The sequence below is a fragment of the Zonotrichia leucophrys genome, chromosome 8 (genome assembly GCF_028769735.1).
Source record: "Zonotrichia leucophrys gambelii isolate GWCS_2022_RI chromosome 8, RI_Zleu_2.0, whole genome shotgun sequence".
NCBI classification, from domain to species: Eukaryota; Metazoa; Chordata; class Aves; order Passeriformes; family Passerellidae; genus Zonotrichia; species Zonotrichia leucophrys.
Window position 1 is genome coordinate 9,675,143 of NC_088178.1, and position 26,606 is coordinate 9,701,748.

The 26,606-nt window shown below is 38.3% G+C and overlaps 1 protein-coding gene across 1 annotated transcript in view; it reads left to right on the top strand.

The window, feature by feature from the left end:
- The window catches only part of NR5A2 (nuclear receptor subfamily 5 group A member 2), an 84,326-nt gene that overhangs the window by 41,348 nt on the left and 16,372 nt on the right, over positions 1-26,606 (top strand). Inside the window, exons 6-7 of the mRNA XM_064719892.1 lie at positions 7,253-7,372; positions 18,277-18,424. Of these exons, the coding sequence (XP_064575962.1) occupies positions 7,253-7,372; positions 18,277-18,424 (268 nt within the window). The remainder of the gene's footprint in view (positions 1-7,252; positions 7,373-18,276; positions 18,425-26,606) is intronic.

A 26,606-nucleotide genomic window follows, 5' to 3' on the forward strand; every position in this document is an offset into this window, starting at 1 on the left:
AACTACAAATGGTATGAAACATTAAATGTACTGGATTCTTTGTGTGGTTTGTCAGTGTCCAACCCTGACTGTCACTAATACTCACCCGGCAAATTGTTCCTCTCTTACTTATGGTGTTCTAACGTTAAAGTAACTTCTTTTTAGTCATGACTTCAGAAAATTATTTGCATATTCCCATTGGTGTGATCGTGAATACAGTCCCACACTGTGTATACAAACCAACACTGTAGGTGTCACCTGTTAAAAGGGAGTAAGATTACTCTTCACTTATGACTTGCCTTTTTCCCATACTCCACACCCACTTAACAGCTGTACTGGAAATAAACACTAACCTTGTTAAACAGAAGAGTAACCACATAGTGTAATTTAAATGAGAGCTGATTTAAGTAACTATTGTTTAAAACTCATGCAAAAAACAGTGTTCTGAGGCATGCAACACTTGAAAGAATGGGACCCTAAGTGTGTTGAGAAATTACTCTGGTTGCCTGTTATCATATTAAAGATTGCTTTCTGAAATTAGCATGTGTCTTTAGTCACAAGTTAAAAATATTTTCTATACAATGCCTACTTGATTGAGTTTTAATAGAGTATTTTTTTGTCCAAAAAATATTAGTTCTTACCAGAACTTTGTCTTTTAACATTAATAATGTACCCCATATATTGTATTGATCTCTGTTAAAATTTGATGTTGCTGATATCTAAACAATATTTAAAAATGAGAGCTAATATTGGAGTTTACCTGTAGACTCTTAAAATAAGTTTCAGCTGGAACAATACACTAATAGTAAGAAAAATGAAAACATAATTTAACCAATTAATCACCAAACAGGAAAGGAACATTATATAGAAATTAGACATGGAACATTATAAAGACATTAGAGATCCTCTGAGGTAATGCTAAAATATATGTGACTTGGAGAAGACCACAGAGACTTTAATCACAGGCTGCTCTACAATAGAGTGAAATTGCTGACTGAATATATTAAGAATACATTCACCAGCAGTATCAGAAAGTTTACCGGACTCAGTTTTGTCTTCTGATTCCCCAAGGGAATCACTGTGCAGCCTAAAAAGCAGATCAGACCCAAAAAGCTAATAATTCATCAGGTGGGCCTAATTCAGATTTTATTGCAAGTCAATGAACTGATATCCATGCAAGTTAAGAGTTAAGAATATGGTCCAACACAATTTTATAGTTAGTTTGTTGACATCAGAAAAAAACAGGTGTATTTTCAGAGAAATTTAAGGGATCAACACAGCACTAGTACCAAAATTGCTACATAAACTACATAGCTTTATCTAATTCTTTTAAAATACTAGACCCAACTATGCATAAGCTTAGGCTGCACTAACATCTGCAGAAATACCCACAGGAGTAAGATTCTGAAGGTAAATTCTATTGGTCCAGTGCTAAAGAAGGTACATCTACTCTGTGAAACAGATTGCAAAAATAATTAATTTTGCCTTTTCCTTATCTTTCTATTCACTTTGAGAGGCAAGAAACACTGCATTGTAAGCAAAATTTTCAGTTGGGATTAAAAAGAAATACTTCTCTTATTTTCAGTTAAATAAAATAAAAAACACAAACCCACAACCACCCAAAAAAGAACCTAAGAAAAACACATTCATAATTCATCAGAAATAATGCTGACTGTGAAATACCAAGTCATTTTCATGCAGTTTGCACAGAGATAAATGTGAGGAAAAGGACAAGAAATAGGAGTGCTATGCGTCGCATTTGATGCCCTGTATAATAGATTTATATACACAGAAAACTTATTGTAACAGCCCTTTCACCTGATGCTTGTAGAAGTGAGATTGGTCATTTACCTTCTCCTTAATAGATGGGAATACTTTCTAAATGGAGTCCAGAGATCCATAAGAGGGATCTTATTCTTTAGTAGGATGATCATCTGCTGCCCTCCCCTACTCCTTCAGCAATCTGAGGCCCCCAGACTCAGGCACCTTGTGTTCCACTCCTGCAAGAAAACAGGATGAGTGGGAGCTGATGCTCAAGGCTGCTCTGTTAAAGAATTTTGACTCTCTGGAGGATCAGCAATGAAACTGGGAAATGTCTGGGCAGTGCTGCTTTGGTCCCCTCTTTCCCAGTGATCTTACAGGGAGCTGTCCAGGGCCATGTGAGTGGAGAAGCTGTGGCAAAGCCATTGCTCTCCCTGCCCACATTTCCTAAGCAAGAAACACTGCTCACCTTTCAGAGCATGGGCACCACACATGCACCCCTCCACAGCTTGTAAGGCTAAAACTGTGTGGGACTTTTCAAATGTTATTTTGTGCTATAAATTCTTTGTCTATGTCCTTTAAAAAATTCCAAAGTAATTTGATATTCCAAATAATAATGGTTCCATAAGCAAGGAACTAATGAAACATTTTAGCCCTTCTCTCTTCCTCTTTCTTACTTCCCTGCTATTGAATAAAGGATGAGTACATTAAACTTTCTTTCAGCATGGTATTCAGCAGTTACTTTCCTCTGTGTGGACACTGATTCAAACAAAGCATATAGAAACTTATCTTGGATAGAAAAACTTCCTGTGGAAATATTCTGGGTCTGACTGGTGGATTCAGGAGTTACTGGAGAAAGAGTTACACACAGAGGCACATTCCAAGTACAACTGCACTTGTGTAAAAGCCTCTGTACAGTCTGCAAAGGAGCAGGAAAAGGCACACACTGAAGTATTTCTCTATTTCTTTTCATTTTTAAATCAAGACAAATGTAAAGCACTACCAAACTTGAAAAGATTTATACTCCCTTCATGCTAGAGCTAGATGGAAACAGGACAGTCATTTAACCAAACACAGACTTGTAAAGATCACTCCCTGCCTTCACCTAGAAATTTTTATAACCCACAGGTTTCTAGTAAAGAGCTGGAACAATCATAGTTAATATTAAATCATTTCTTCTTGAACTTTGTAGCATTTTATTACTGAGATTATAGGTAGTAATCACATTTTATTAGGGCATTCACTGATTCTGAAAGTTATGTGCATTCACTTCTGAAATCACATTGGCTGTTACGTGCTGCCTTTTGACAGCAGCCTTGCACAGGAGGTTTCCCACTGTTAGCAGCAAGCCATCTGGAGAGCCCAAATCCTTCCCTACCTATATAATGATTTGGAAACCATGCATGCATTCAGGAGTAAAAAATAGTCTCTGGAGTGCACTTGTCTTATAAAACTTTGATTTGGGGTGATTTGCACCACTATAGCATAAGAAAATGGAGTAACAACTCAAATTATATGTCTGCAATGACTTGTGAGTGATCTCCTAACTGCATTTGAAAGAAAGTTCAACCATTCCTTGAACCGATGTGCTTCAGGCTGAGCAGTTCAGACAGATGTTTAATCACTTCATATTCACTAGGAAATGGATATTCAATGGCCATAGAATTTAAAAGTGGCACTATGAGATGAATGCTTCATGTTATTCCATATTTGCATTCCCTATTAGAATCATAAGTAAAAATAATTCAGCTGAATCCAACACAGTCTTATCACATAAATTTCAATTATTGTGGTTTCTTGAAATCATTAGATACCCTTTTAAATTTTTAGTAGCAGAAAAGCCCAAAGCTACTGTGGCAAGTTGATGTAAATGAACAGAGATGAAAAAGGATTCTCCAGCTTCTGAGAAAAGTAGGTGTAAACTGGGTAAAAGGTGAACACATTGTTTAACTGAATCTGCAGCAATAATTATAAGGAAAATATTTAACTTAGAACAACAAAAAAACCCCATGACCCTGAAATTTTTAACAGGTAATTCATCAAGTTTCAGGCTGAAAATACCTCTTCAGAAGAAAAATTGCAATAAATCTGCAGTTGTTGGTTACAGCACAAAATATTGTGAAATACTTTCCTAAAAGAAAGACACAGTGTGGTTTTGATAAGATTAAGGTGAATTTCAGCAAAGCATACACATTATTCTTCATTTTACTGTTTGGCAATTTCAGTGTTGTTCTTCAGAAAAAACAAAAGTTTATAATGATTAACGTTCTGTGCTGTGGGAAGCATACACTCTACAACAATACTACTCTTGTGTCACACTAGCCTTCCTCATCTATAACATCAGCACAAATAGTTTTTCAGATGAGTAACCAGCATTTCTGAGATAAGTCCTCCCTTTAACTATAATTGATAAGGGGTGATTGTGTATTTCAGTGTCAATAGAGGTCTCAGTGAGACTTACAAACTTCCACTGAATTCCATATAAAAGCTCAGGGCCCAGCTGAGGGGAGGCCGGGGTTTAGCAGGCAGATGTGACACTCCCATTCCTATCTTCTTCTCCTGCCAAGAGATAGTGCTGTCACCACAGTGCTCAGGGTTAAACCTTTCCTCTTCAAACTGAGAATCCACTACCTCCGCTCCTGGAAACACTCTATGTAGCTGTCTTGGAGACAGAATCTTACCTCTTCTCCTGCTTACACTGCTAATGGCAGAGCAGCCTTCTCCAGCTTTGGAGTCAGAAGACTGAAGTCCACAAGAGGATTTTCCTTCAGAGGACCTTCCTCTTCAGAAGCAAACTTGAGTCTCTTTGCCTTCAGGATCAGTTTCAGGCACATTCAGTTTAAGGCACATAATTGTTTTGGTCAAAGGCTGATTTTGTCATTTTGACAGTTAACATGCTTCTGCAACACATTTATCGACATGCTACAGAAACACAATGGTGTTTGCGTTCTGCTGCACTTACACACTTCATAAACTTTACCAGCTTGTCCTAACATAAGAAGTGGTGCACTACTGGTTTTGTTCAATGTGATCTAAATGCTTTTCCTCATCTACATGTCTTTCAGAAGTAGGCTGGAACTGGTCATTTGTGCTACCTTTTATTAATACACAATCCTCATTAAAGTCATGTTTCTTTCTTCCTTCCTAGGGCAAACTGGAGGCATCTGCTGCCCCACCATCTTTCTTAAAATGGCAAAAGCAGCCGGATCTAATAATCTTCTGCAGGCAATACAGTGTTTGGGATGTGTATCGAGCTGGTTATGCTATCCATTTTATGGGTTTTCACTAGTTAAATTAGAGCGAACACAGAGGAGTAGATTTTGTGAACCACTAGCAGATGTTCTCTGTGCTAGTTTTGTCAGGCTTGTAAAACAGCAGGAACAGACTATGTGCAGAACCGTTTTTTGTGATTTTGCCATCTCTCACTGTTCTCACAGCACTGGCTCAGTAATGACAGGATAGAGCTTGGGAGGTAAGCTTTGATTGGGGAGTAGCTGCTGTTGGGATCTTCAGAAAGCCAGACCTCTAAAGTGTGGTTTGTTTTAAAAAGCCTGCGGCTGAGACAGCTGGCTTACACTGGAAATATATAGTCATTTATAGTCCAGTCAAGTGCTTGACACCTTATTCAGGTAACAGGTGTTATGACATGCATGCTGAAGGTTTAAACTCTCTAAAAATTTGTTTTCTTTGGATGTAAGCTGTGATAGCTTTTTGTGAAATTCGGGTCACATTATCCTGTTAACATGATGTCTCTGATTTCTGTGATTTTTTTTCAACCCCTTTGTATTTAGAGGAGAAAACTATCAAAGAATAGTTTCATGTAAAAAGCAAGAGTAACAGAATCTGTATATTTCAAATATCTTTTTCAAATAATTAATTAAACCTGGCCCAAGTGTATCAATGTGGTGATTTACGGTCCTCTCTTGAGCCAACAAATCAATTGGTTGAAACAGAGCAGTTTTGTAGTCAAATACATGTTGTGGGCAGAGCAAGAGATTTTTAATACCAAATCAGCCTTGCTCTGTATCTGTGTGGGAAAACACGAACAGCAGCACACAGCCTCTTGTGCTTTTGAAAGGAAGTTAAGACAAATGGAAGAAGCAAAGATTTCACTGTTTCAGATGTTGAAGTCTGAGCTATGTGGCAAGTGATTGGAAAGAGAGAGACAATAGTAGGCAACTTTCACAGGTGACATTACAAAAATCTACTCATAAGAAATGTTACTTCCTTCTCTACTACACAACTAGAAAGCAAGCCTGAAAGAACAAAGTTCTAAAATTCATTAGGTCATATTTGATAAAACTTGAAAACACCTACTGCATTATCTAATTCAGCTCATGCAGGATTACTCTTTGTAGTGTGGTTTCCCGTGTATGACAAAATCTAGTTCTAAAGCAATTGAAACTAGATTTAAAGCATTTATAGCATTTTTAATTTGTTCAGCAATTGCTGTCTATGCAGGTTCTTAGAGTCCTTTCAATTACATAGGTGCTATTATCACCCTGAATTGTAGCAAGACTAATTTATGCCCCTCTCAATTCTTTCAGGGCACCCATTTAAAGTCAAAGACTTTGATTTTAAAAAGAAATCAGGAAGCTCAGTAAGAATAGGTTCAGAGGATATTGATGCTTACCATGACTTAATTTCATAGTCTACCTTCCACTTATTTGTGATAATTTTTTCCCCCATTTCCATGGAAATCCCATTTTTTTTCAGTCTTTAAGTGAAGACGACTGAATACAATCTAGTTGCATTTAGAGTCACTTTACGGATACATTTCTTTGTCCTCTAAGACATAGATCCCAAATAACTTCAGAAAATCTTAAAGTATGTTCCTTGTTCTGAGTGCCCAGTATGTTCCTTCTGTTCTCAAATCCACTCATGGATGTGTCTCACTGCTCACCACTGACTTGTGCATTGCCCTTTCTTGCCCTACCAGTGACACTCAAAGCTGTTCAGCTTCTGCTTATTAAGAAATGTTCTCTTTTCATAGCACCACAGCCATTTTTAGAGAGTTTTTTAACATCTCTTCACTTTTTAATTTGCAAGGGACCTGTCTCTGACTTGGGCCTGTTGAAGCAATAACGCTTGTGGAATCTGCAGATTCCTTCTCATTTCCAGAAGCTAAGGTTTAAGATGGGGAATAGGAGAAAGTTCACAACAGCATTATTTCCTGCTCTTCTTGTTTTGGGTAAAAATAAAATCCCATTGCCACAAATATACAATTATTACTACTTAGCATAACATTGCAAAGGTCTGCTTTCTTAGAATCTAATTCCTAGTTCTGCTTTCCTGGAATCTAATCAGGAGTAAATATTGAGAACATTTTACAGATAAAGGCTACAGCAGTGTTCTGTTTATTCAACTGCAAACAGCAAATTTGGGCATGAATATTTCTACACAGCACCTCTGTTCTCCTGTCAGCCAGCTGTGGGAAGGAGGGCTGCCTCCCAAGTGTGATGCCAGACTTACTCCCAGAGTGATGTCACCAATGTTTGTGTTTCCTTTACAGGTTGATGACCAAATGAAGTTGCTTCAGAACTGCTGGAGCGAACTCTTAATTCTGGATCACATTTACCGGCAAGTGGTACATGGGAAAGAAGGCTCCATCCTTCTGGTTACTGGGCAACAAGTGAGTATGTGGTCTGAGAGAAAGAGTCATCTCTTTTTGAAAATTTTGAAAATTACCAGGAGTTTAACTAGGTCAGAAGCACCACTGTGTTCTCAGAGATCCTTCACAAGTAGTGTAGGTAAAATCACTTGTGCACTCTGTTTCTAGTCTGCTGATTACAGACTAGAAAAAAAGCAGATATAATCATAAGCACTTTGCTGTTCAAATACTTCAGTAATTGAAAAGCAGCAGATGAGAACTGTTTGTCAAGAAGTAGTATTTCCTTGGGGCTTAATGGTTTCTAACAACAACACTCCCAAACCTAATGTTTAGGTTTAAGCATGTATAGTTTTCTTCCCTTCAGAATTGTGATTTACTGAAAAGAAGCAGCGGCTGGATCAGAAATCTAGAGAACCTGCTACTTACTACCTCAGAAATGCCTTGCTTTTAGAGACATATGCACATGTGTGAGAAACTGGGCAGCTGAGACGTCTAATCACAGGAAAATTATTCTGTCCATAGGCTATAAAAGCAGATAGTGTCTCAGAAACTGTCTCAGGGTATGCACCCTGCAGTTTCTGCCTGGCTCTCCAGGGGTAATTTTCTTCATGTGTCAGATACAAGGATCTCCCAAAATGCAAGAGCTATAATGTAGTAAATATTAGGAAAACTGTGAGAAAACACAAAAGAAATAGAAAGTTTTGTCTCCACTATGCTTTCCAAAGCACAACAATCTTGACAGTAAAACAAGAACCTTATTCCTAAGATTGTTATTCTGCTTTTAACAGTATGAAAAAAAAAAAAAAAGAGAGTGTATCAAAGAAAAGCAAGGTGTGCCTGTACATTATCTTTCTGTCTTGAAGTGAAAACAAATGATGGCTCTTTGGTATTTAAGTAGCTGCAAACTGAACTGAACTGCCTCAATTTAGACACACATGGGAAAGAGCTCCTTTTCCTGTGCTACACCATTTGTGTCTGCAAGTTGTGGAATCTGCTTACAGCTTTAGCTGTAATTTTAAAGATGCAGCCATTTCTTAACACTTAGAATAAATGTTTGTAAGAATCAGAAGGATTCTGATTCTTCTGTTTGCATTTATGATTAAGAGGTCTACAGTAGAAAGGAGAAATTATTGACTTTATCAAGAAAGGAATTGGGAAAACTCAAACTCTATCTGTAGAATTGACTCCTGCACTTCATGGAAAGTCACTAACCTATCTCAGATATCATTGTACTCCCTAATTGCATTAGCAAAAGTTAGTTCAGTTGCATTGCTCTTGATTTATATTGGTGCAATTGAGAAAATGACTGATTCCCTTTCCATTTCATGCTCTGCAAGACAGACAATTTTACTGGAAATTATTTCAATTACCACACAGGATGCTTGTTTATCAAGCTGTAAGTACATTGACAGGTTTCTGTTCCTGAGAGAACTGCTAAATTAGTGTCTCCTTTGTTATGTGATTAGCACTGTTTTAAAGGTACTGAGTACCTAAGTCCCACTGAAATCATTAGAGGCCTCTAACTACCCTTAAATTCTAGCCATTGTCCCCATTTTCCCACAGTAGTAATTTTTACCTCATTAGCCACTTTTATCTTTTCTTGAAAATAAAAACCCCAGCTGTACATGATCTCAAGGCAAAGCAGAGCTTTTCTTCACTGCTGGACAACAGGTATCAGGATGCTTATTAAATGTACTGCTTGCAAATCAGCAGCTGGACTGGGAAGCTGTGCATTTGCAGGCAGTCTCCAACTAAGTTAAAACCTGGCTATGTTGGAATGACTGCATTCATTTTTGCCCATGTTTGTAAACTAGTTTTAATACAACCTTCTTTAAATCCAATTTCCCTTTCCTACGTCAAAATTTGTCATTTTCAAGTCAGTTCAAGCACCCCCAGAGTCTCCCATCACCTTCTTTACTTTCCTCTTTGCACTTAGGCTAAGAGCAGGAGTGATATCACTACAACAGCAACAAGAACTCTACAGCCAGTCCTTTTTCCCATTTCACAGTTCCTAATAGCTGCAAAACATACTCCCATGGATGTGTCACAGATTCTCTTTGAGAAACAGGGAGACACTAGACCTGAACTACGGCGTCTCTGGCAGCTGTTTCTGAAATCTCCCCTAATGCCTCTGCTTTGTCCCAGTTTCACTCAGCTCTGGCCCCAGTGGCTCCTCAGTGAAAAGCCAGATTGCTCCCAGGAGCAGGTGCCTGCCCCGCCTGGCTGTGCACGGCACATGTTTCACACTAAGGCTGCTGCTGGTCGAGGTGCTGCAGCAGTGCCAGTGCTGTGCCACTACATGGCTCGTAGGCAAGTTCTGCATCAAAAGCATTTACTTTAAACCAGCATCTTTTCAAATTATTTCCATGGGTAAAAATAATTCTTGGAAGAAACACTTTTGTTTAGATGGACAAGGCTGAGTGAGCTAAGCAGAAGTTTTAAAATATCTAGAATTGTCAGAGCTACAAATCTTAAAATCACAGGATAATCCAGACTGGAAGGAATTTTAAGGACCAGTCCAAACCCCTGCTCAAACCAGATTTCTCAGAGCTTTGTCCAGTTGGGCTTTGAATACATCCAAGAATGAAAACTGCAAAACTTCGTGTGCAGCCAGTACCACTGCCTGACAATCTCCATGGGGAGAAAGTTTTTCCTTGGTTGTCCTATGAAGTCTTTTTTTTTTTTTCCAACTTACACCTAGTGCTCATAACTCTCCTCCTCCTTGAGCCCTGATGCAATGCACAGAGCCCAGGACATCTTGTAAGGACAGACTGAGGCAAAGGTAGCACTGAGAACCTCAGCCTGGTCTGTGCTTGCTGCCACAAAATCACCATCTGAATCCAGCTGCAGTCCCACATCTTCCTGGTTTGTCCCAGACTAGCAATTCAACATCCCTTGCACGTTTCAATACAGCTGAACCATTTTTTAACATTATCACTCCATGGCAGTGGACATGGACATGGATGGTGTTTCTGCATCACCCATCCTGAGCCACTCCTGGCTTCAGCTGCTGTGCACTGCTTTTGCACATCCCTGTTCAGTAGTGAGTTACTTTTTTAGACAAGTTGATCCAATACAACTGTCTCTTTTCCTGCCTGTCAAGGTAAACCATCTTGGAAGCATTGACTCAGACTGTTGCACTCCTAGACACAACATCTGTTCAAATGTATTTATGAAAGGACAATTAAACTGTGTCTGTATCCTCTGTAAAAACTGTAAAATAATTCTGGGAAGCCACACTTCTAGACCTGGGCATTATGAGTCTTTGCTCGTGCACCATTCCTGCATGCTTTCTGATTCCTGTCCTGATCTTTTCAGTTCCCACAGAAGAGACAGGGAAAAACCATGCCACCATTTCATAAAAATTAGTTGATTAAGGTGTGGAAAGCACTCTGACACTTCTGATGAAAAGTGCTGTAGATGTTTTTATTTCTCCTACCAACAAAGCACTATGAGCAAAATTACAGTCAATCATCTGGCTTTCAAAGATAATAACTTTAAACTGAGGACCTGAGCTAGATTGCCAACTTTATTACCTGAGAGATCAAGCTTATTGTCACAAGTTAGCAAATTTAAGACCTGAGAAGCCTCACTCCTTGCTTTCCTTAATATATCCCTCCATAAAAGCTACTCATAAACACTGCCCTTTTTACAAATCACCATCAAGGTGGAAGCTGTAAGGGGGGAACTTACCATCCCTTAATTAGAACATACCTGCTCTCTCCACTTAGAGTGCACAGCCTCTGCTCCTCAGACACAAAAGCCAAACTTTATGCAGGTCCCCAGGGCGGTACCACTGCCAGTGCTGCACTAGGTATCTAAAAGGGGATAGTAGTTAGAAGAACACTTGATAATTTTCAAACACTCTGGCTCAAAACCCATTACTTTAGGGCACTCCTATCACATTTCCATATATCTGCATTTCCCTCAAGCCACTGACTTATGGGTTTAACTCAGTGTCAATCCACTGTTCCCACTTTGATGGGGAAAAAGTGCAGTCAGCAACAAACTAGTAAGCTCTGGCCCTTGTATAAAAAGAGACTGTGTTTTATTTTATTTTGTTATTTATTTGGGGTTTCATAAATGAAACTCTTTTGTGTGTATGTGTTTCAAGAAAGCACTTTTTTCAGATCATTACAATTCCTCAGCAGTTCCTCAGAAACAAGTTCCTCCCTGTGCTGCACACTTCATTTTCTGCACTAAGTACTGCCCCTCAGCAGTAGCAATTACCATTTCAAAAGGAAATAAAGTAGCACAAATGCATTTTACAACTCTCAAAACTTCATAATAGAAAACAGCTAAGGAGTGATTTGCAGTGTGGTGGTTAATTGTAAATCATTGCCAATATGCTCTCCACATGCTGAGTTTTGTAGACTTGCCATGTGCCATGTAATTTTAACAGACCATTTCTAATTATAGAATTTTAATTCCTCCAACCTCAGCACTTTCCTCTTGTATCTTCTACAAGACCAATACACTGCCAGCTTCCAAGACCCAGCACACATAAGGTAGATGCTAAAGCTCTGCACAGAATATTGTTACTTGTGCATTTTCCTGCAACAGTTAATGCACAACATGTGAATTGTAGCTTCATCTGCTCCTTTTATTCATACCTTCACTCTACTGCCAAATATTCCCTCTGCAAAGCCTTTCCAATTAAAAAGGCCATCCAAAAATATGCCTAAATCTCAGATTTTTTTGAGATTGTTGAAACTACTGATTTAGTTGAAGTCACCACGCAAATGCATCTTTATACCTGGATTTCTATTCTAAAGCAAAGCACCAGAGAAAGAGCATGAGATCTTGATGGTGTTGTTGAGAAAGACCACCCTTGCAGAAGTATCACTGAAATACAAAAGCACAAGAATGTTAAGAGGAGTGGCTGTAAAGGACATCCACAAGTCATAGGTATAGAAAGCTCAGGGATATCTAGTGGAAACCTTTTACTTCTTATGTTTTTGGAAATTAGCAAGTATCTTTTTTGCATTCAATTTGTGTTATAGTCAGTGAGGCTTCACAGTTGTGGTGGGCACAAAAGAAGTATTGGCATTTGAGGGCCAAATCTGGAAATCCTTACATCAGCAAATAATCACAGGATTTGATTCAAGGAGGATACAAATGAGGTCAAGCAATCATTATTTCACTATTCTGTATCGCATTAGTTTTTTTGCACATTTCCTTACTTTAGTGGTTTCTGCCTAAAGGAAAGTAAGGTTGTGGTAGTTCTTAAAAGGCCTTATGAAGATATGAAAATATTATGCTGGCTGCTCCTTGGGGATGAACTAAATATGCTCAGTTAAACTGGGTAAAACACATCAAAATACAGTTATAACCATGAAGTGCCCTGAATTCAGGTTTTTCAAAATATTTGTTACATATTTTGAGCCTTCATGTAGCTATGGACATACCTATGAACAACCTGATCCTAATTCACATGTGCTTTGCTGTCTTGCTATGAAACTATCATAGCACTACATTTTCAAGTCTAAAATCCCTGTACCAGTAAAGTTTCATGGAGAGAGCACCTGACATGAATCCTTGAACACCAGAGCTTTCATTTTCCACATGCTGACTGTGTTGTCTTCATGGGAAACACATTTCTTTTGTAGCTCTTACACATGGCTCCTTTGTGTAAGAAAGAAAACAAAAATTATTTGCCTGGAGTCTGGCAGTATTTCTCCAAACCAGTCCCGTGCTAGCGAACTAGTCTGTCAACACAAACTCAGGAAAAATCCCTTAGCTGATTTTAAGCTTGCCCAGCAGGAAAAACAAAGTTGTTCCGAAACTCAGTTTGAAGAAAGCACCATGCGAGTCTGTCCCAACTGCCTGTTGGAGTAGTGATAGTGAAGCGATTCAAGGTGAGTACAGCCAGTCTTGACTTCCCATTGTGGGAAAGGATTTAAACAGTAGAGCAGAAATTTGGCTAAAATAAGATGGTCTTAAGGTGGAATGAACTTACATGGTTCATACCTCCCGAAGAAGCAGTTTGAGTTAACGCAGCCTTGTGAGATGTTACCCAGACATTCACAACATTTTTTCCAGTGACTGTCTTCCACTGTCTTCTGATCAGCTTTACTGAATATCAAACACAGCAGTGATTTTGTATAATCTCATCTCAATATTACAAAAACAACAGAAGTACATTATAGCACTTCGTAAAGAAATGGATTCTATTGTACTCTGCAGTACTTTGGAGTGTTACTATTTGCATATTATAGTTAATTATCAAGCACCACATCATCCTAGGGGAAAGGGCCACTGGCAACTTAATTCATTATCTTCTATTATTGTGTCTCACATTAAAATGACAAGCATCTTATGCTGCATAAGTCAACAAAATTTTAATTAATATATCCAAACCTGATAACCAGCAGATACAAGGATATCTGTGGGGTTTTTCCATTCTGAAACCTCCTCAAATTTTGTATGTAGGCACCTCTTCAAAGTGTTTTTCATGTTTATTTGCTTAGAAATGTAACAGAAGCACTGTTTTTAATTAAAGAATTATATTAAAAGCTCAAAATGAGTTTAATAACCACTGCAATTTCCAGTGAAAGCTGTATCTCAGGAAACAGTGGAAAGGTTGCAATAGTAAACGAGCTTGTTTGCTCTATACTGAATGCATGCTTTTGAGATGAGGCTCATCCACCCACTGAGTATCCACTCGAGCAGGGTCAGGGCTCAGAGACCCAGGGCAGGTCAGTGATGGCCAGTCGGGCTTTCAGTGCTGTTTGAAGCCAAGGAGGGGGTGCTGGGGAGCAGCCCCCCAGCAGCCAGAGGTGCTGGCCAGGGTTGCATCCCATAGAGCAGGAGGAGCAGGATGCTCCCTTTGCTGCAGGCAGGCACTCACTGCCTCTGCCTTCAGACCCCTAGCTCACAGTAGTGTAATTTACTAAATCCAATAAGAAATCAATCTTTTATTAATTTGGACTGCCTTAGTCTACTAGACTATACCGAACAGAGCTACAGCAGGGGCTTTATTCATTACTTGTGCAATTCCTGTCTGGATGAAAGGAATGGCATTCAGGGACAGTCAGCACCTGGCAACACCATCAACAAGTAAAATCACTCTAATCATATTCTGGAGACAATTTCAAGCTTGCTGAAGCATTGAAAGGGATGGTGCAGTTCCACACAATATTTACCCATGATACCACATTCATACTCTAGAATAATCAAACACTCCTTAATTTTAGAAGAAAAAGTGAACTTAATTCCACCATTAAGTGTTGGACTGTTTTGTGGGCATAGAGAAGGTGATACCAGAAGCCACCACCTGATTCCACCAGAAAAATTACTATCTGAGCCCAGGAATTTTTCTTCAAAAATCTTTTGAATTAGCATGAAACACCATTTGCAAAACAAACAAAAAGAAAAACAAAAAAAACAGGTGTTCCCTTTATTTTTGGCCTTCAGCCACAGCAGTTTTTAGCCCAGGGTACAGGAGGAATGCACACTTCTGTTTGTGCAGCCATAACTTCAGCTCATTGTTGTACTTCCAAATTAGGCTATGTGGAAGCTCTGACAAAGCTGCTGTTTTCAAAAATGCCAAATAACATCCTCAACATCAAAAGCAATTGAAAAGTAGTAGTATTGATTGGGATGCAAGAATATTTTAGTAATAGATTTGATTTTACTAAATGAAATCAATGCACAATATGAAGTAAAATGCACAATACAAAGTAAATGCTCTGACTTCATTATGCAATTAAGCATTTTGCACAAAATCCAAGCCAGTTTAATCTTTGTCTTTTAAAAATGCTTTTAATCACGTTGGAAGGTAAAAGAATTAATACACATTTTAGTATCAATTTCTGCATAAAGGACCAAGCAAGCAGAACAGTGTAGTCTTTAATGTGACCACTTTTTCAGAATAGACATTAACTGAGGCTTTTTCATGCACAGTTGCTTTTGTATAAACTGATTGACACCTTTGGGGGTCGTCTTTCCACTGACTCATAATTTTGCTCACTCTTGAAAAAAGCCTTCTGCACACCTACTATTCTCTAGTTAAAGCTGAAAATTCAACTCATCATATTTACACAATTAAAAAAAAAATCCATTCTGCGTTGTTTTTAATTGCAAATCCTACTCAAGGGACCAATTCTCCTGCTTAGGAGGCAGCCCTGTGCCTTCTACTAGAGAACCAACTGCAGTCAATTATGGTAATGAAATGTCAATAAATATAAAAATTTAATACAGCCTGTTCCTGGTGAGTGGCAGATGAGGACTTGCCTCCCAGACAAATTTGCTGGTGCTGCAAATATTAAATGCACCTGAAAGAGGAGCAGGCTGCCTGAGAGCTCTCCAGTAGAGGGATGCTGGGAGATCCAGGCATCTACTGGGTTTTTCCATTATGGCATAATCGCTGCACTAAGGCCACTGATATTCTTGACATTCAGACATCTTAACTTCTTCTTATGAAGTGAGCAGCATATTTTCCCCACAAATTGGAAACTCAGTAAGGGATTTGAAGCTTTTTTCCCCCACTCTTAACAATTACAAAAGAGATATTAAGTTATGAAATTTCATATTTATAAGTGACCAGTGTCTCAATACAATGTACTTGAACCAAGTCACTACATTAAACTGATTTTTAAGTAAAAATTATTTGAGGTATTTTACTTAATATTTTCTTATTATTTATATAGGTATATATACATAAAGAAGTATGCATAAATGCATCTATAGAAAGAGTTATAAATAAGAGATGAACTAGCAAGTAGTTTTTGAAAGATGGATAGGCTAGGGTTTCCAAAGATCAGATCGTAGTGCAGCCACAGATTTCTTTGGCCCTGAGTAAACAATTTATTGTCACTACTTCAAGTTTCCCCAGGTGTAAAAGAGAGCAATAACCTATCTCACATGATTCTTCAGCCTAATCCACTGATTTAATTGAAGCATGAACTCAACTCAAACTGCTCCAACACTGCAAAGTATTGTTATTCTTAACCTCCATTCAAGAAGTGAATTCTTAACTTCCATTCAAGAAGTGTAACCTCATTTTCTTGTGCAGTTACCTCCAATCAGTTTATAGAGTGCAATAAGAGTATATAAATGAAATCTCTTATTAAATGTCAATAACTTATTGATTATATTAAGGCCATTACCAGGAAAAGTTAATTTTAGTTTCTTTCAGTCTTCTTTCTATCGTTCCATGCTGCAATTTTGTCAGACTAGGAGTATTCCAAGTTTTACTGCTGTTTATGCTTGAGCAAAATCAATTCAGCAGTTTTAAAATAAAATAATTTTTAAAAAATAAAAAAATCAAAATACGTGTTGCTTAACATGTTTTTTTAAAAAAACAGATTTTAAGGGATCAGAGCCTGGAAAAACAAAATTTTGCAGTATTGGTTTGTTTCTTGTGGTGATACTGCTCCATTCTTTATTAACTACTTTATTATGGGAAACCTTAGAGATGGGTTGAGAGCACTGATTCCATTAAACAAATGACTGACCCAAAGCAAGCACTTACCATTGTGCTTAGTTGTAATTCACAGCCAGACTTCACTTAGATGAAGTATGATTAGCAATTTCCCTGTTGTTCTGGAGACTCCTACAAGAGAAAGGTGAAGGTAACTAGAGCATTTTGAAATTGTACCACTGACCCATTTAGGTCTCAGCCAGCTGGCCAGGAGTGGTTCTGTGGGGAGCAGCAGCACAGCAGGCCATGTCCATGGGACAGTGGCACTTGCAGGGGACGTGGAGCACTCTGATGAGAAGTGGGCTGAGCTCTGAAGCTGAAGCTGCTGCTCAGGTCACCCCAGTTCTGATACAGCAGTTACACCCTGCTCCACACCAACCGTTGCCCTGTCCTGGAGCCAGCCCACCCCAGCCCCTCTGTTCTCCTTCCCATCACACCATTCCCACAGGCTGTGCCCTTCCCCACTGGTCACCATCCTGTGACAAGCAGGCACACCTCCAGAGTGGCAGGGGTGGGGCAGTCTCTGCAGGGAAACATCCCCACAATGGGACTGGCATCAGCCAGAACAGTTTCAGCATGCTGGGCTTGGGGAGGTTGCCCAAGGTTCGAGGATCACCCAAGGCTGAGTCAGCAATGGCAGACCTTAAGCATCCTGTGCTTGTGAATTTTCCCTTTTTGAATAAATGTATTAACTCCAGACCTCCGTTGGATCTCTGCATACAATGAAAGCTCCCAGGCAGGTGACTGCCCTGAGAACAAGGGACAGCATGACCAGGGCAGCAGAGGCCAGCACCACTTGTGTCCCCAGCCCAGAGGAAGGAGCTCTGTGCACTGAGGTCACTGCTGGGGACAGTGTGAGGGCAGCTGGGCTGTCACACACCTGCCACCCCTCCTTCCCCTGCAGGGCAGCACTCACCAGAACAAGTGAGTTCCAGTCAATTCCAACAAATACAGGGATTTTGTGTAGCTGGGGAGAACAGCAACCACCCACACAATACCTCTGTTTCCTGTGGGAATACACCGACATTTCTGGGCTTGAATAGATGTTTCTGGCCAAGTTTGGACACAGGACTGTTTCCCATGAATATCATTGTGTCCCTCTGGAGCAATGCAGCCAGGGTAGGCACAAAGCTCACTCCATCAGTTGTTCTCTGCAGGATCATACTATTACAATGAGAACAGGAGACACCAAAGGAACAAAACTGAGATGTGGACAGCTACCTGTGTCATAGGCAGGTATTTAAAGCTTCTAAAAAAGCTAATACAGGCAAACCAGTACTCACAGTGATGTCACGTATCATTAAGATATATGGTTTAATGTTATTTTCAATATATACCATTGGGTTAAAATTGGTTTATATATAAAATCATCTTGATTTGGTAACATCATTAAATTAAGAGTGATTTCTATGTCCAGGAGTATCCTGATTGCATATTATTGCTTGAAACATCCTAAAGTGTGGGCAGGACAACCAGATAGGAATATAATTCTCTTTTACAGGTGGATTATTCCGTAATAGCATCCCAAGCTGGAGCCACCCTCAACAATCTTATGAGCCATGCACAAGAACTGGTAGCAAAGCTTCGTTCTCTGCAGTTTGACCTACGAGAATTTGTCTGTCTCAAATTCCTGGTGCTGTTTAGTTTAGGTAGGTACACTCTAATCTTCATACTTACTGTTTTTTCTAAAAAACATTGAAAATATTTTGCTTTTCTTCAATTTTTCATGAAACACATGATTATGAAATATGTTTAATGAGGTTCACAGTAATCTGAGGATAATTTTTCAATTACCAGTTGCAGGGAAATGATGTATAAGGATTAAAAGTGTGTTCCCATGGAATTTACTCCTAAAACCTATGGAATTTTGTGGAGTACTATAAACCTTCTGTATTTTGGTATTTGAATACTGAATTTTCCAGAACAAGGATAAAATTCTATTAGACATCCTAGAGAACAATGGAAAATACAGATTGCCATGTTCTTCTATGATATTGAATACAGTTATGTAAAGCACATGGACTGGAGATATGATTGAAATTTCCCTCTTATTCAAGGATGTCTGTGGTAAGTATAAACAATCTTCTTTGCATATGATGGCTGTCACACTGTAACCCATAAATCAGGAATGTATCTCATAGTTTTTTTAAAAGTGAAAGGAACTCCTAAAGCACAAATGAATGATAATAGCTTTAGGAGAGATCTGGCTAGGAAATAACCTTTAAAGGGAAGATTGTTTTATACTAGTGGAGAGGACAGAATGGGAAAGATACCTATGCAAGACAAATTAGTTAAACCAGTGCCCTCCAATAAATCAGTTGAGAAAAATCACTGGTGCCAAGAATAAAAAAGATCTTAGGGAGATGGATTCCTATTGACTTCATGGGAAGAGATTTTTCTGCCTGTCCTCTGTCTCAGGTTTGCACTTTGTTGTAAAGCTGGTGTGAATGAACTTTGCCCAAGTGAGTGCCTTTTTTCCTGGCAGAGAGTTGAAAGGAGAAACTTAAAAACATAAATAAGGTCAGGCCCAGCCATTCCTCCATAGCAAAACCTCCTGTTTTACTGAAAAGGTGTTTTTGTCTACAAAGAGAGTAAGTGAGCCAAGGACACAATGAAAGATATCAGCAGTGATGACATTTAATAATGCCTTCCTTTCGTTTTTCAGTTTTTAAAAAATTCTGTAAATGAATCAAATTCTAAAAATAAATTATTGTGATACAATTGCATGTAGACTAAAAGAGGCACTTTTGATCACACTGTAGATCTCAATTACAGTCTTAAATATGTCCCTCCTAGGTGTTACAGAATTTGAACCTGCTTGAAAAAAATTTAGATAAAGTTCCCTTTAAATGTAGGGAAGATAAAAGATCAGTCCTTCAGAGGTACAGGGGACAGATCATGCAGAAGATAGAAAAGATTTTACAGATTATAATGAAATTAGAATGATGCTAACAGGAATGGATCATTCTGAGGTATGTGCATTTTGAATCCTAGGAAGAGATGATGGATTTCCTTGGTAACTATTAACATTTTGTACTCAGGGCTTCATTGCTTGAATATCTTAGATTCAGAGAAGTAAAAGCAAACCATCTGTTGCAGAAATTATGTTTCATGAATTAATATGATGGATAACAAGAATTCATATTTCCTAATTCCTCATAAGTAGGTTTTTCAGTCATTATACAGTGGCCCAAATAAAGCCTGTAGCTTTCTTCTTATAAAATATTTAGAGAATTCATGTCAGTTCAGAAACATTTTAAATTAGCTGAATAAATGAAGTGCATTTGGAAAATTCTCACATTCAGGAGGGTTTTTATTTAATGACTTTCATCAGCTGTTCTGGTACTTTTCACTGATTTAGGAATCATTCTCACACCTCTAGCTCTTTTATTTCTGCCAGGTACTGTGCTCCACTTCTGAAGCACTTGGGCTGGAATAACCTGCAAATTTGTACCAAGCCAGGTTAGCCAGTTTTTCTCTCATTTCTGCTACTATAAAAGAAGCTAATTTTGCTGCTAATAGGAACCTTGTATTCACATTACTTGCATGTAAAAGTCATGTAGCTAAGACAGGTCTTAGTTACACCTTTGAAATCCACTAGTTCATTATTTAGCATACTGCAAATTCCATTTGCTAATAGTCACAGCTAGATATTACTCTGCAAAGAGTAAAATGTAAAGGTTTTACCACTCAACCCTCAGGACAGAGGCAAATACTTAATGAGAATGATGACAGGATTGAAGTGAAAAACACAGATACCTTTTCCAGCTTAGCACTTAAGTTTCTGCCCAAAAGAACAAATGAATCCTGTAGCTGAAATTAAAAAGACACCTCACCGCCTAAGAGCAAGTCAGGTTTAGAAGACAATGAAGTGTCTAACAATGCTGGTAGGCATTCAGCAGGGCTGTCAAAAGTACCTAAGCATCAAATTCTACATAAATAACTGAGAGTAATTATTTTACATAAGTATCTAGGTACATTTAGCACATATCTACATCTCTTAGGCATCTCTACAGAAAACTGGTCCTAATGCCAATAATGTATCACTTAATAAAAAAAAATTTCAAACACCTCAGCTGTTGAAAATCTGGCCCTGTAATGTTTAATGGAATGAAAAGTGTTTCAAGACATAGCCTTTTTACATTTCTGAGAATGTTCACAGGAGTGTTAACCACGCCAATGAAACCTTTTACTGTTGTTCTTTAGTCCAGTGCTTGATTGAGAAATATATGTTTGCTATAAAGCCTCTCAAAGGCAATATGAAGTCAATAATCCACAGAAATAATTTATTGAGAAGTTGTTTCATTTTTTATAACTGTATAGATATGAGACAGCCTTATAAATCTGTTTGTTATTTGTGGCTGTACCATCCTGTCTGTGTATCCAAAAGACAGCTATCTCCTTTAGGGCAAAGAATTTGGTTCTGCCTTTTTTCTTAACAGTTCAGAAGTGATTATCTTAGCATACTAACAGTAAAGCCATGTTCAAAACCCAAAGTACTTAGAATAATTTTTCAAAATAGAATTAAACTATATCAGTTTTGCTTGCAAGATTTTAAAGAGGTAATTTTTGTTATTTACTCATAAGGATTTGCAATGGGTTTATACAGGAAAATCCTTCTGATTTTTAGCAGCATTAAAGAAGACACTGCTGAGGCTTAGCCAGATGTATATGATGTGTAGCAGCTGTGGCAGCACACAACTCCTCCTGCAGTCAGGGCCCCACCTCGCTGTGTGGGACCCCAGGCACAGGAGCTCCGCTCCTTCCTCCAGGGCCACCTGCTCTGGCTGGGACCCTCTGACCAACACTGCCAGCTACGGAATGGTACAGTTCACTCAGCAATTATTCAATATGCCAGAGTAGTTTGGTAAATAGTCTCTTAAGTGTGATGTCTCTTTAGTTCAGTGCTATAGAATAGTTAAATATGAAGAACTACATAATTTTTAAATTCCCTCTCTCAGCTGTAAAAAGCAAATGTCTTTACAGGTAGCTAGTTCTTACCTCTGTGTACATAAAAGTCTTTGATAGCAGTTCCCCTTGCCAACACTTCTTTGACTGATGTTGACACTATATTTGCAAACTCCAAAGAAAGTCTGTTTTCTGGGGCATCATCTCTGTGATTTCACATATAGAGATATTCTCCCCTTAAATCCATCTTAGGGAGTGAAGTTATCAATATGTCAAACCACAATTTAACTCAGATATGTCTGCCAATTGTTTTTGCAGCCTAAAGATAGGTGGATAAAAAGAAAAAAAAAAAAAGAAAAAAAAAAAACCAGCAGCTCAAGAGACATGCAAGTATGGATTTCTTGACTTCTTAGTTGCATTGGACAGGTTTCCTCCAAAGAAGAAGAACCAACATGGATACGATAATGCAGCAACCGTAGTCACACTATTGATAGGAAGTTAGTGGCCAGGCAGAAATTGCTAAAATCAGAAAAAATAAGGAAATCTTTGACTGACTTGAGTGTTAAATCTACTTTTAACACTACCTGATGAGCTCATGTCCAACACATGGAATGCAAACATCTGAGAAAGATGCTGATCACACAGTTCTGTTTATCAGATTTACTACCAAATACAATAAACATTTCTAGCTTTCTGAAAGTTGGCTAAATTGAGGATAATTTGAATTGTTTACCCTAGTCCCAAGTAAAAATACACCTAATTTTTCTATAGCATATAACCAGTACAGCCCACTGTACACATTATCAAAAAGTAGACCACAAACAAAATACTAATTATTTGTCTTTAATAACTGCTGGCTTGAATCAAGACACATTATGGACAAAAAAAGCAAATGTGTCAGTTTATCAAGCTCTTTGAATTTTCATTACCAATTTGACATTAGTTGGGAAATACCTTTCTTTCCTTGTCATAAATCAGAATTAGAAATAAAACAAATTTTAAAAAGCATACAAATCGCCCCACATGTGCTGTTGAATTGCCTAATTCTGGGGCTGAAATAGATTCATATGCTCCACTGGAAGATGCAATTTTGACCTTATTAAAGCCAAGAGAATTTCACTTTTTTTTTATTGGAGTCAAAATTTGCTTCCTATCACAAAAAAAAAATTCAAAAGAAATTTTCATCAATTAAATTTGACAAATTACTAAATTTAAATGATGCTTGAAGAACCAAATTAGTACCTTAAATGGAATGTTTTCCGTCATCTTCATTCTACCATCCAGTAGTTTTATGGATTTGTCATTTAACCTAAAATTGTTTTCTCTTTAGCAAAACTTCCCATTTGTCCTGCTAGTTTTTATTATGTGAACTCAGCAAGGATGATTTTTCAAACTCCCATCAGAGCAGTTGGTAAAGTGAAATGTCAGCAAGAAAAAGTTAGACATAGTTTGACCCATGTCTAGGCACCTGTTGGTTGTAGAGCTCAGTGATGGACTAGGCAGCAGCTGACTGGTACTGCTCCCTTATCACTGTCAGGACACAGACAAATGCACTTCATTTGAGAAATGAAGGCTTTATCAATGGATAAATAATTGCAGAGCCACTATTGATCTTACATCCCACTTAACATGAGACAAGAGGGTCCAGTACAAATGATAAACATTTAATTCTGGTGGACATCAAACAATGGGCTCTTGCTTAAGCAACAGAAAAAAACCTAGCAAAAAAGAACTCAGTTTTTTAACAAACCACAGTCTTACTTAGTCAGAAAATTCAGCAGAAGTACATCTAGATCTGCAACACTCTGTTCTCATTTCTGTTTAAATGAGAGGAATATTAGCAAGTTAAGAGGAATATTAGAAAAGGGATCTTTCCTTGCTTTTAGTCTCTGTAAAGTGTCAGAGCTCAGATGGGAGGAGGTATTTGAAGTCCTAGGCCCCAACATTTGCACATATGGAAAATAAATGTGCCTGTTAAGATCCGAATGCAGATGAAAAAGGCTGAAATGAAGCATCTTCAAGGCAGACTCTACCCCCAGCACTCACAAGTCTAGAGCGTGTTCCCTTCAAACACACACTTGGGGAGCAGCAGCACAAAGCCTGCCTGTGCTCCATTCCACCTGGTGCAGCAACTCACATCAATGCAGTTACACAGCAATCTGCAACTGAAAAAAAAAAATAACTGTTGCACTTTTTAATGTACTTTATGTAACATCATTTTTCTAGTCATTGTTCTATTAGATTCACAGACCAGCAGAATCTCTGCCTCAGGGAGCTTCCAGTCTAAATACACAGAAAAGATTAAAAAAATACAGCAGCAAACTAAGATGAAACATGAGGTTGTCAATACTTTTACTTCCATAACCCTTGCTGAAGGTTTAATATCATACTTATGCAGACAGGAAAATAAGAGGATAAGCATCAGCTGGAGGTAATATAACAGGGAATATGGACTAAATTTTTCTACTAATTACAATAGTTAAGAACACACAAACAAATATAATAGGAGGATGAAATGAAGGAATTAGTGAGGCAGGGGTTTTATCAAACCAAAAGGAAAACAGGAAAGAAGACAAAAAAATTAGATAAGAATCAATTAATGCAGAATTATAGATAACTAAGTGTGCAACAGATATAAAGATATAACCTGGTAAATTTTGCATTTAGGTATTGATTGAATTAAAGATGAAGTAGGTGGTATGAATTTGAAGTGGGAAGCATTACATGACAGTCTTCCTTGGCAAGCCAGTACAAGTCACTAATGGAGAGCTTATCCAGGCATGGACTTGTCATTACAGATGACTTCTCTCTCACAGGGACAAACAGTACTTAGGCTTTAATGCCTTCTCCAAAGCGGTCACTCTCGCTGTTTTTACTTTGGGAGTTTGTAAATACACAACTATTTTTAGTTAAATAGTTAGGTCTTGTTAGACCTCCATAGGTCTTGTTATATATGTGCTGTTTATAAAACACGTATTTAGTTGGGCTGTAATAATGAGGCAGTTTTATTTTAACCATTGGAAGTTTTCTTAGATTCACCCATTCTGCTACCCAAACAGAATGCCTGGTAAATACCAAGAAACCTGCAGTTGAGGGGTTCTGGAGAGCACTCTGGCACAGCTTTCAGGCTTCCCCACATTACATCTCAATTTAGAAAAATACTTACTGCATACCTGTCTGATTCAGGCTGTCTCAACCCTCATGTCCACCCAGAGTATGTACTGGAGGCTAATACTGGCAGAGAAACACTTCCTAAACTTTATGGAATCATTTGGAATTCAGGAAGGACCGATTAGTATTCCAGAGTTGCAACTGCTCAATATTTATACCAGAGAGACTTGGCAGAAGCAAATAAAGGTACATAAAGCTGATGCTTGTCTTAATTAAGTGCAGTATAATAGGTGTTGGGGGTATTTTTCTTAGTGAAGAGAGCAGTTTAGAAATGACCAGATATAACTCATTCTGAACTTCAGAGTTTAAAGCTAATCAATATGTATTTATAACAAGGGAAGAACTAAACATAATTTATTATTAGCTGACAACTAACTAATAGATAAAATCAAGATTTATTTAAGTACTTCTTTCCACATACCAATTTCTGAAAAAAAAAATTGCTCCCTTGGATTCTGATTGGGTTTTTTTCATCATTTCAAATAGACTTTTTAAAATTATTCTCTTACATGCAGAGTGCCTGGGAGTGAACCCAAAAAAATGGAGAATGAGACATCTTGCTAGGATGATCCTTTCACTGTGGCAAACTTAGTAATAGGAACATTTCCTAATTTTATGATGAGGAATCCTTAATGGCAGGTGACATTTTTAAATGCTCCTTTAAAGTACGCAGTCTCCATATGTGCTGATGAACAGGTGTTGACTGGCACACAATGCAGGGATCACAGGCACAATCCCAGCACACCCAGCCCAGGCTTCCCTCAGATGTCACTACAAAAAGTTTTGAAAGAGAATGAAGAAGGTGAATAAATAGATCTGGCATATTAAGCCTGAGAGGCAGAAAGGAGAAAGTGGAAAAGGACTTGGTCTGGAAAGGTGGTGGGTGGGAAATGGAGGTGGCATTCCAGGCAAGTCCAGGGCAGGAGGTGACCTTGTGACACTGAATGACTGATGACAGGCAAGGCAGGAACAGCCACAAGGCCTTCAAAGTAAATGTGGCAGGGAAAGGAAAGTTGCCAAGACAGGGAAGCAATGAGATAGGAAGATAGGCACTGTTTGCCACTGCCAAAGGATGAAATGCTGGGGCACTGAGATGTGATCTGCTGAAGCAACGTGTGTCTGTTAAAAAATTAATCAGCTAAACAATGTCCCCTGTGCACATTCCACGGAAATCAGTGAGAATGCATTTGAAGGATTAGCTCTGTAATATCAGTTTGGGATAAATTGCATTAGGAATACACAAATTTCAAGGTGAGGATCAGTGTCTTTTGGAAGATATCATCTCTGGATATAGGAAAGTTCTGCTTCTTTAAATCTGAAGTCAAGATGGTGCTTCTCTAAATTATTATGACAGAGCTCAGTCAAAAGTTACAGACTTGATGCCCAACCATTGCAGTGAGCAGAAGATTGAAAGAGGTAATAATGATGATTATAGGGGTCCCTAAATAGTCAAGCAGTTGAAATTTATCATGCCTTCTAATTTCAGGTTTTACAAATATTTCTGCATTTGAAAAATTCAAATTTGGTAGCTTTTAATGTGAACAGTTGCCAGCAATCTTACATGGCCCCACCCTGCTGTGTGTTCCACACTGCCTTGGAAACCAGGGATCCGTTTCTTGCTAGAAATGATGAGGGCCAGCAGAACAGTTAAGCAGCCAGCCTGCTCCTGAACATTTAACTCTTCTCTGGATCTCAGGCAAACTTTAACCCTCTGGGAAAGTAAAGCAAATGAATATGGACAAAACCTCATTT